This window comes from Grammomys surdaster, unplaced genomic scaffold, assembly GCF_004785775.1.
Source record: "Grammomys surdaster isolate TR1022 unplaced genomic scaffold, NIH_TR_1.0 126178, whole genome shotgun sequence".
In the NCBI taxonomy this organism is placed as follows: Eukaryota; Metazoa; Chordata; class Mammalia; order Rodentia; family Muridae; genus Grammomys; species Grammomys surdaster.
In genome coordinates this window covers 498782-510603 of record NW_021620984.1, presented here as the reverse complement: position 1 = coordinate 510603, position 11822 = coordinate 498782, and the positions used below count along the sequence as shown (strand labels likewise).

Here is an 11822-nt window from a genome sequence, read left to right as displayed (position 1 = left end):
TCCTTCCTTCCTTCCTTCCTTCCTTCCTTCCTTCCTTCCTTCCTTCCCTCCCTCCTTCCTTCCTTCCTTCCTTCCTTCCTTCCTTCCTTCCTTCCTTTCTCCCTTTCTTCCTTGAATATGTATGTGTGGTGTCTGTGCCTGGGTATATGTCACTTTGCATGTATATAGGTGTGCATAGATGTAAAATACTTAGACCTAGTGTCATACACACAGTGAGTCTACTTAATATAAACTAATATCATCATAATTTTAAGTCAACAGTAAAGAGAAAATATTCTCTTGTCCCTCCCACTTTAATATTTGAATTTTCAGTAAAATATTGTTATGCCATTATATAGAAAGAGGTTATTGATTGACAAGTGACTTCAACCCTCAATGACACCGTCTTGTGCTCTCTTATTTTTCTTGTCACATGTATCCAGACTTTGATTACTGGAATTATTTGGCCATCATTTACAGGGTTCTGGTAAAGCTTGTAGCAAGATGATAATACTAACTCATGGGTAGAATCAAATTGGACTTTTGAATTCTCTACAGGATGTAAATAATAAAATCACTTCTAAATTACAGCATTCTTCTGTGCTAATGGCTCTAATAATTTTATGATTTATTTAGACAGTGTTTCATAAAACTTGAATTTTTATGAACATTCAAGTGACTTTATAACAATTTATGTGGTAAAATTAATCAGAAGCCTTAAAAATTATTATTCTATCTTATGAATTTAACATGGGAAGAAAAGTAGACAAGAAGATATTAGTATTCATAATAAAAATATTTTATGAATATTTTCTCTTTAGTTACTGTTGCTTTTATTTCTTAAAATTTATCTAAATAGGTGTTTTCTGGCAATCCTAGTCTGTTTAATCACTTTAAAGCCCTTTAAGTGATCACATTAAATATATACTATTATAGATATTATTTATAATATCCAGGAAATTAAACCAACAGAAGTAGGACTGGGTTCATTTAATTGCAGGAAAATTATGAAGAACCAATCCGGCATCTCTTTTTACTGTTTGAATGAACAAAGGGAAAAGCGGGTAGGAGCAGTTGATGTGTCTCTTGGAAGAGGAGGAGAGGAAAGTTCATGCAAGAAGAGTGCTTTACATATTGGGTGGGGTATAAGAGACACATGAGAAGAGAAAATTATGGGGCATGACATCTAGGTTGGGAGCTAAGTGCCCTGGCCCAACCACACCAAATACATGGAGAATGATGCTCAATTACAGTGAGTCTTTGACAATAGTAACACTATTTCAAAAAAAGCTGACCCTGTGTCCCCTCTGATAACCCTTTCTAGAACCTACCTAGGCTATATTATGTTTCAGACTTGAGTATAGCAACATTTTGCAGCTCATACACATCAAGACCAGGATGGTCTGAGGCCCATGGTTAGGAGAAATAATAGGACAGGCTTAGAGTATGAAGGCATGAGTCTGGCTGTGAGCACTGCTAAAAATACAATAAATACATTTATTTCTGGTTATCTCTGGGAAAGCATGTAGTCCCAACTTTGGGACATTTTTGTGACCAATCCCTGTTAGTTGATAATTCAGTAGATACTCTAAAGTCAATTCTAAAGCACAAACAGCCACAGATTCCTAGCTGAATCCTTCAGCTAAGGATGGGAACAGTAATGGGGTCATCTTGTTCAATGCTGACTGTGTATAATTTATATGACATTGGAACTGATGGAACCTCATTGGGTTTATGTTGACCCCCACAATTTTGTCATTCTTTTGGACAGGATCCTGGGCAGATCGATCACCACTGCATGAAGCTGCAAGTCAAGGTCGTCTTCTTGCTCTGAGGACATTATTATCACAAGTAAACTATTGCATTATACTTCAAAATAAGCTCGCTTCCCATTAGCGTAGAACACAGTTCAAACAAACCCACTCAAAAGTAATAAACTTTAAGTGTCACTACTGTTCTTTCTTTATAACTTTCATCAGAGAAGACAATAATGTCTGTTTTACATTTGAAATTCTTTCATGAATGTTTTGTTATATTGCTGTATCTTCCTATTTCAACTTTCTCTCATAGTATATTTTGTCATTAATAAGGATATTTAAAAATTAGTGATTTTATTTTTGTACTACTTATTAAGCACTCTATCCATAATTTTTGTTTAATATGTACAGCTAATTATAGAATTGGTTTGGTCATATAATATCTCCAAAGGGGTAATCAGATCAGATGTGAAACAGCATATTTTACCCTATGGTAATTTATGAAATATCATAACAAACTGCTTATGAAGGCAGGAAAATGTTTATTTCTACACCTGCCTACTTCAATGTGAGCAGAGGGAGAAAGAAAAGCAAGGATTCCTCCTGCAAGCGGAAAGTAACTTAGCTTGGCTCTGCCGATTGCATATTCTTAGTCTCCTGTCTGACTGTAATGTATACTCAGTGTTGGGGTGTTAATAACTCCCGGTGTCACATAGAAAGGAATTCCTCGGATGCCTATGAGAAAGGATAGTTCTTAACAACCTAGTTTGAACAACACCTGACACTTGAGGCAGCCACAGCCTACCCGGAGTTTCATTTTCTCACCCGTAACATGACGACGTGTCCGAGGTGTTCCCCTGGAGTCCTGTGACAGCCATGTGACTGTTTTGCTCATCACTTCATGGTGGGGGGAGGACCTGAATAAAAAGGTCAGTGGCTTCAAGAGATAATCCCTTGGAGAGGGTCACATAGTGCTTTTAGAGGAAGGCAGTCACAGTGTTTCTCAATGTTCCTCCTGTCCACAGATATGCTGGCCAAGGGGAGGGAGAGTCTCCCCTGAGTCCTCTCCCATGCTTCCATCATCTGGTCACACTGGGGGTGGCAGCATCTCCTCAAGCCAGATTGCTTACTAGGAACTTGAGATCTTGGAAAGGATGAAGATGGTTAAAAACTCCACTTGTTAGCAACAAAGATGCAAAACTCCACTTGCTAGCAACAAAGATGCAGTGTCTATGCCTATGGCTCCGTGTGTTCCCGTTAAAGCTCATGACACTCAGTACTATGTTAGGAAGATGCTGTTGCCTTGAAAGGTCATATAAGATTCTTAGTAAAATGACCACTAATGGACAATAAATTAGTAATGAACCCCTAGAAGGAAAAGAAACTTATCTCCTAATAATTTATATGATTTGGCCTCATATTGTAAGCTAAACTGGAGCACAGTAAGTATTTATTAAGGTGGAAAATGGAATGAAATCTCTTATTTTCTAACCACTGGGAATGGTAATACTTGCTGTAAAAGTATTTATCCTGTTTAATTCTCATGATCACCCTAAAACTTAGAACTCAAAGTATTTGTTCATGATTATTGTGTGGGTTACACTTTAAACACAAGTCTAATTTTGAAGACACAGTTCTCAACCCTACTGTATAACTTAATTTTATGTATTAAATGAATAACTATTTAGTGACACATTCGTAAATCAAGTTATAAAACTCTATTTTCCTGGTTTAGATTAATCAATGATTGTACAATCACAGTCCAAACAAGTTATCCAGCTTATAAAAAGTCTTCAATTCTATAAAATGAAAAATATAGAATCTGTACCACACCAAAAACCTTAAGGAAACAAACTTTAAAGAAAACGTGCCAGAATCTAGTAACAAAATGCTTGACATTATCAGGTCACCGTGTACAGTAATGGCGGGGTTCTTAAGCTTCAATCATGTTTGTGAATGGGACATATTAAATGATTCCACATTTACAGGCATGGTGTGCTAAAGTATGTATATTCTGTATAATGATCAAAGGTAGTTAGCTTTTCCATATCAAACAGTCTAAAGTCAATTTTGATTGATATCTAATCACTGTGCATATTTATTGAGTTCAGTATAATGTTTCAACCTATGTATTCCCTGTGACTGAGCAAAGAAAAGTAATTTATTTATATCGGTTACTTTTCTCATTACTGAGACTAATTATCTTACAAGAAGCCACTCTGGGGAAAGCTTTCCTCTGGCTGACAATGCCATGCTGAGGAGGCTGGGTGGCTAGGCCTATGGCTGGGGTGAGGAGCCAGCCAGCCAGACCACTTGTTATCTTCACGTGCATCAAAACAGAACACTGAACAGAAACAGCAGGGATATAACTCAAAAACTTCTCCTGAATGAAAGGGCCCTCCTTCTGTCAGTTAGACATTTCCTCTAAAAGGCTCCAGGACAGAACCAGAAGTAAAATGAGATACAGAATATTAAGCAATTGACACAAATACCACAATGGAGAAAAACTAAAAAGTTGCCTCGAAGACAGACTAATGATTAGCTGAAATTAAAGAAAGTTCTAGAACATAAGTCAAATGACATCACAATACCTAACATGCAAAGCATGTGCAGCTAGAAGTGAGGGCTAAGGAGTTTCAACAACTGACTGGCTCAACTGTTAAACCAGAAACCAGTTGACTAGATTCTTTTATCTTGTAAAGAGTCCCTGTGACATTTACAGGGATGGATGACATTGGGTACTTTGTTTTCTCACTGTAGGGTTATAACGTAAATGCAGTAACCATAGACCACGTCACTCCACTCCATGAGGCCTGCCTGGGTGACCATGTGGCGTGTGCAAGGACTCTCCTGGAAGCTGGAGCTAATGTAAGTTTAAAAAGTAAATTAAGAATTCCACATCTTTTGACCAATAGAAGTCAAGTTCTCAGTTTTCATTTTCTCTCCAGTTCACAGTAGTGTGGAAAACATAACAGTCCACATGAACATTGCCCTAGAACTGCCTCAGCTCCTCAGGACACCCTGCAAAGGAATCCCAGCCATTGTGTAGTGTAGTGCACTGGGGCTCCTTAGATCTGCTGCTTCTGTGAATCCAAATAACAAGAGAAGCATCTGGATCTTGTATCTTAACTTATTTTCTGAACAAATCTCCAAAAATAATTTCTCAGCAATAATAGCTTTGGTGCATGCCTGTATTCCTGTATTTTTGGAGGCAGGGTAATGAGTTCACGATCACCCTATATAGAAAGTTGGAGGCTAGCTCAGATGTCATGAGATCTTCTCAAAATACACACACTCACACACAAGCATGATATCCCAGAATACAATAAATATGCCATATTTAAATATTTACTAGTAAAGTGGCCTCATCATGATGGGTCTCTCTCTCTCTCCGTCTCCCTCCCTCCCTCTCTTTCTCTCTCTCTTTTTGACTTACTGTTGGATTTGTCTGGGTTCTATACCTGAATCTGTTTTCAGTATTTCAGTAGAGGGTGCCCATTCCTGTGACTCCTCTTCTGCATTATGTTTCTATGTATCTCTTGAAGGTTTTTTAAAGTTTCTTTCCTTGATGTGTATGACGTAAATACACATTGTCATACTTACACCTCACAGTTTTCAATCCAAAAACAATGGAACTTTTGTCAGTGTATAAACAAGTTCCTTAGTCATGAGGGACTTTCAAATCTCATTCTCAGGCTGTGTGTTTTGTTTAGGCAAACGCAATCACAATAGATGGCGTGACTCCCTTATTCAATGCATGCTCACAAGGCAGCGCAAGCTGTGCAGAACTCCTTTTGGAATATGGTGCCAAAGCTCAATTGGAGTCCTGTTTTCCGTCTCCAACACATGAGGCTGCCAGTAAAGGTTAGTTATGGGGTGGGGTAAAGTTAAAAAGGGAAAATATCTCTGGATAATGCATATGCCTATTTGTCTTTCAATGAATTCTGTTTCTGTTGAAAACATGGGGAGGAGGTACTTGTTCAAGTGGAGAGCATCAACAAAATGTAAAGCTGTCTTTCCTTTACATTGGCAGGTCACCATGAGTGTCTCGACATTTTGATAGCCTGGGGCATAGACGTTGACCAAGACATTCCTCACTTGGGGACTCCTCTTTATGTAGCTTGTATGTCACAGCAGTTCCATTGCATCTGGAAACTTCTCTATGCTGGTACTTTTCCATTCTATCCATAAATGTAGATAATTATTTGTTCATCTAACTAAGCTTCTTTTAAAAGTCACATCTCATTGATAAAAGGTTCTTGTTATAAACATTCTCACTTACGCATATACAGTCTACTAAGGAAACTTAGACTTAATGAGAATACATAAAAGCTTATAGATGAATATACACTATCTTCGAGCTGCAGCTGAGTCGTCAGAACACATTTGTTACATAATTCAGTCGAAAAGCCTTTCCTTGTAAGCAGTCATAAAATTATGATTCTCCAGACTGAATATAATCTTGCTAAGTATGTAAACAAATCCAACAAAAATTTAGGGTTCTAAGTACTTGAATAACTTTATTGCCTACTGTCTTAGTTTGGGTTTTATTGCTGTGAACAGATACCATGACCAAGACAACTCATACAAGAACAACATTTAATTGGCGCTGGCTTACAGGTTCAGAGATTCAGTCCATTATCAAGGCAGTAACATGGTGGCATCCAGGCAGGCATAGTGTAGAAGAAGCTGAGAGTTCTACATCTTCATCTGAAGGCAGTTACAAGAATACTCGTTTCCAGGCTAGAGGAGAGACTTAAGGCCCACACCCAGTGACACACCTACTCCAACAGGACCACACCTTCTAATAGTGCCGCTTTCTGGACCAAGCATATACAAACTATCATACCTACCAACTATAAAAACTCATAGGCTATCCCAGAGTTTGTACTTTCTGTCTTGTTACTTGAAAAGGCCTACTGCCTTCTTCATTTATATCAAATTTCCTCAAAGTTCAGATTTTGCTCCATGAGAAATAATCCTAACCCATTCAGACTTTGGTGGCTGTATTAGTCAGGATTCTCTAAAGTTATAGAACTTAGGGAATGTTTCTATACATATTAAGGGAATTTGTTGTGATGACTTATAGTCTATAGTCCAAGTAACCCAACAACGGTCAGCTGTGAATAGAAAGTCCAAGAATCTAGTAGTTGCTCAGTTTCACAAAGCTAGCTGCTTAAGCTGGTCTTCTGTAGAAGTAGATTCTAACAAATGTGCTGGCAAGTACGTGCAAGCAGTAAAAGAAGAGTGAATCTTCCTTCTTCCAATGTCCCTATGTAGGCCTCCAGCCGAAAGTGTGGCCCAGATTAAGGTGTGTCCCACCATGCCTAGATCTGGAACTTGCTTTGTCCCAGGCTGACTTTGACGTCAGAGAACTCCTTGCCTCAGTCTCCTGGGATTAAAGGCATGTACTACTTTCCCTGGGCCTAAGCTTTTCATGGCTACTATGCCTCAAGATCTCCATGTCAAGATGCAGGCTATGTCAACATGCGGAAACTTGTGTTTTCCAGCCTCAAGGTCCAAGTCACAGGTGTGTCCTCCAATTCTGGATTGTAGCTCATTCCAGATATGGTCAAGTTGACCACCAGGAATAGCTACCACAGTAGTCTCCCTGCATTAGAGGTGGGAGCCCCTTCAAGATGGTTTGAGCCTCCCCTCGTCATCTGTTTCTGCTAGAAGAATGCCTTTGTCACATGGTAGATAGAGTATACATGAATTAAACACAGGGCTTTTATGCTGTTTGTTTGGTTATGGCTATCATTTCCTTCTGGTATATTCAGACATGAAATTTTAGCAGGCCCATTATATGCTACTCACATGATCTTAGCTGACCTAAGGAACACAAAGGCAAGTCTTATAAGCAGGACTTGAATTCACTGTTTTATTCACATTGCACATAGAGGCTTAAACATGAGTTCTGTTAATGTTGATAGTTATTCCTAGACAGATTGCCCATAAATTTAGTATAACCAATATAGTATATGCTTTATCACCCTTCTTCACTTTGCTAGGAACATATTTTTTACCAAACACTTTCAGAACATATTTTTCACCAAACACTTTAACATGTGTTAAAGAACATTGAAAAATTGCTGTTTGCAATGGTTAATTGGTTGCTATTTTCAGGCCCCCTTGCTCTCATGAAATTGATAGATCCAATGAAGTTTATGATTTCTTTATGAAAATTTGACCAAGAAACATTTCACCATTAAATATTTTATATTTGTTTAAAAATACTGAGAACTGTCATTTCTACTGAAAGTTGAAAGTAACAAGAGGGCTATGGAGGAATTTAAGGTAAACTGATCCTTGTTGGTATCTATAATTTTACAAACTATGAGAAACTGAGCCAGAAAGAATGTATTATTTCTGTTAGTAAACATTTCTGGTTTCTCACAATTTATATACCAAAGATATTATATTTTTGTAGTGATAAATATTATCTGTTCATTACATGGACTTTTACATGACTCTTATATGCCAGACTTGTACTAAAATAAGTAGGCACTAGAAAATTTTGTTTGTATAGGCTTATATTTTTTAAGGTTTATTTATTTATGTATTTGGGCAATTTTGTATGCATGCATATCTGCACAGCAGAAGATGGCATCAAATAGGTTTGAGCTGCCATATGGATGCTGGGAATTGAACTGTGGTCTTTTGGAGGAATAGTGAATGCTCTTAACCACTGATCCATCTCTCCAGGCTTCTGTCTTTTAATGAAAACATTTTCACAAGTTTTAATAAAAATATCATTGAAGTGTTTTTCCACTACAGAGGTTTATTGTCTTTATGTATTTACTAGCTGAAACTACACAGGTGAAAACTGACAGGCACATCTGTATACATTTTACCTAAATGATTCATTATATCTACAGTCATGAGTTTTCAAAGAAACCCATGAGCTCTCATGCCTTAAATGAAAAAATGAAAGTAATATTATTTCAAATCACTTTAAGAGCTATCATCAGTGATAAAAAATAAAATATGTGTGAACTTAATCGTAATTTTAGGCTGGGAAGATGTCTCTGTGAGTAAAGACAGTTGCCTTGCAAGCCTTGTGATCTGAGTTTTATCCCTGGAGACCATGCAAAGATGGAAGGAGGGAACTGACTCCTTGAAGTTGTCCCCTGGCCAAAACATGCACACTGTGGCCAACACATCTGTACATGTATCTCAAGTACACACACAAACACTAACAATAAATAAATATGACTCTTTTTCAAAATTATAACTCTCTTTTCATCTGACATCTGAGAAGTCAGAAAAGTATGCAGAAGGTATTTGAAAAATAATAATTAATGTATACACTGTATCTCCAGAGGTACCAAGTTTAACAATTTATATATGCAATATTTATCAAATATATGTTATGAAGAAAATGCTCATTATCAATAAAGGTACTTTGTGTGCCCTTCTCTGCGTTGTCTTCTCTCTTTTCCCTTCAGAGGTAACTCCTCGTGTAACGATTGCCTTTTCATCATTCCTCCCTGGTCACATACAGGTGCTGATGTACACAAAGGCAAGTACTGGGACACTCCCCTGCATGCTGCAGCCCAACAGCCCAGCACCGAAATTGTGAACTTACTGCTAGAATTTGGATCAGACATCAATGCCAAGAACACAGAACTTTTGCGGCCTGTTGACTTGGCTACATCTAACAGTGCTGTAGAAAGAACACTTCTTCAACATGAAGGTAGAGAGAAAATATGGCAATGCTTATGAGTGAAAAACTATACTTCCCCCAAAACAGATGCAAATGAAAAGTACTTTGTTGCTGTATGACTTTTAGCAATGGCATGAAATTCCAATTACTTATTGAGGAAAAAAAAACTCACTTAGGTCCTATGTAAGGAAAATATGATTTTATGCTTTTTATTGTATTTAAATATTTATATTTCTTTAGTAGAATATGTTGGATTTGCTTCAACAATGCATAATATGTAGTTTGCTGATGCAATATTCTGGATAAATACTGCTAGGCCTAGAGCCCTAGGTCTAGCACATAGCATAGCAGCACACACTAGGACAGTTCTCTACCAATGAACCACATCTAAGGGCACCTGAGTACTTCCCAACCGCTCCTTCCTTCCTGTTGCTTTTTTTGTGGGGTGGAGGGCAGAGTTTCCTGCATCTCAGGCTTGCCTGGAACTTACTAAATTCTAATCCTCTGCCTCTGCCTCTCATGGGCTGGAGTTACAGACATGCACTACCATGCCTAGCTTATGCAGTGCTGTGTCTATAAGTAGATCTCCATGTACTCTAGCAAGCCATTTACCCAATTGTGCATCCCCAGCCCATCCATGCCCCATTTTATAAGGTGTGGTACATGTTCTGTAGGAAATATTTTTACCTTTAAGACTTTTTTTCTGTTATAATTTGTAAACCTAAGATCAGAAATATAATTGTAATTTAAAATTTTGCCTTTTGGTATGTATCTTAGTTCCTTTGATTTCGGTCTCCATTAAAGATCAGAATTTGTCATGAAAATTTCAGTGAAACAGTTATTTGGCAGTCTTAAGTTTATTATGTCTTTTCTTATTTATTTGTATGTTGTGTATTTTGTCTGTGCGCATGTAAGTACCTTGACTGTCTGGTGCCTACAGAAGTCAGAAGAGGGCACCAGATCCCCTAGAGTTGGAATTAAGAATGGTTGTCAGCTATCACGTGGGTGCTGGGAACTAAACCCAAGTCCTCTGTAGGAGCACCAAGTGCTCTTAATTGCAGAGCCACCTCTCCAGTACTATGAACTTTAATGCTTTAAAGAACATGTATGGGGCATTTCTTAGTCATGAGATCTCATGACATATGTCTCAAGATTTCTTAAATAAAGGCAATATAATAATAAAAGACATTTGTCATCAACCAAATTAATTTGTTATGCTTTTAATTACTATATCTTACCATGTGTAAACACTAATTTTGTTGTTAATAAATGTGTTCCTGTCTTCTTGTAGCTACTCCAAGCTCTCTTTGCCAACTGTGCCGACTCTGCATCCGCAACTACATAGGAAGACAAAGGTTTCATCTTATCCCTCAGCTTCAGTTACCAACATTGCTGCAGAATTTCTTACAGTATCGATAACAGAGTAAATAGTTTCACATTCTTCAGAAATCAAAATTTTCTATATCGTTTTCTTTTTAAAATATAGAATGATACAGGTGATGGTGCCCAGGAAAGCCATAAAATCTCAGTGGATTTTCATCTGAAGAATACTCAGTGGTACTGTTTATCAATTTTTACAGTCTTTGGATTATGTTTAATATATCTATACCATCTCAGCATTCTCAGTGTTTCTTCTTGATTTAGGGGAAAGATGGGAGTTTATTCATTTTATGTTTTTTTTTATTATAGAGTGGAAACAAAGTTGCATAATTTTGCTAAAATTTTATTTTAAATATAAATTTCATCCTGTGTTACATTTAATTGGTTAACTGTAATTTCAGCTAGTGTCATTGGTTACCTGTGTTTTTAATGTTGTCAAAAAATTAGAGCAACTAATATGCTTTTTGAAATAAAGATGACTTATGTACTTGCTATTGTAATGATCAATTCATAAAAGAAAGGTAATCTCTCCTCCTCTGCAGAGAGATCTCAAATTTACTTTCACATAGTAAGTTTTGTGGTAGACTAAACGTTAGAAGGCATGAAAGCAAGTCCTGCCCTTACACAGGCAACATAGGAGGCTAAACACCTATGAGAGCTCTTTGCAAACCTTCTCAAGAGATGTTTCTGAAGGGATGCCTTCACAGCTTTCTTACATTACTGTAGTCTTCTCCTAGTTCAAACACTATCAGAACCTAACAATAACACACTGAAGAAAATGGACTCTATGACTCAGTGATGAAGGCCTGAGTTACATTCTGGGGGGGTATCAATTCATACAGTAAGAGAGAGTGCCACAATCACTGTCTCAGAAGAATGTGTTCTAGGGCTCCCTCACTCCGTAGAGTCTGCACTTTAAGTGACAGGGTCACTCTCTTGATAAATGCATTCCTTGGCTTCATTCTTTGAGATAGGGCCAATGATCAAGGAAGTAGATGGATTAATTCCATATCTACTTTCTCTTGTTTCACACTAGGAGG

General features: G+C 37.5%; 1 protein-coding gene across 2 annotated transcripts in view; it reads left to right on the top strand.

Annotated features, from left to right (window-relative positions):
• Asb5 (ankyrin repeat and SOCS box containing 5) overlaps positions 1 to 11269 on the top strand; it is a 40624-nt gene extending 29355 nt beyond the window's left edge. The window contains exons 2-7 of one of the 2 annotated variants that reach the window (XM_028757707.1): positions 1751 to 1830; positions 4497 to 4604; positions 5450 to 5600; positions 5770 to 5859; positions 9241 to 9432; positions 10694 to 11269. In XM_028757707.1, the coding sequence (XP_028613540.1) occupies positions 1751 to 1830; positions 4497 to 4604; positions 5450 to 5600; positions 5770 to 5859; positions 9241 to 9432; positions 10694 to 10821 (749 nt within the window). In that variant the 3' untranslated portion in view covers positions 10822 to 11269. Of the gene's footprint in view, positions 1 to 1750; positions 1831 to 4496; positions 4605 to 5449; positions 5601 to 5769; positions 5905 to 9240; positions 9433 to 10693 lie in introns of both variants that reach the window. The other variant, XM_028757706.1, reaches the window with a different exon arrangement.
• The last annotated feature ends 553 nt before the right edge of the window (positions 11270 to 11822 follow it).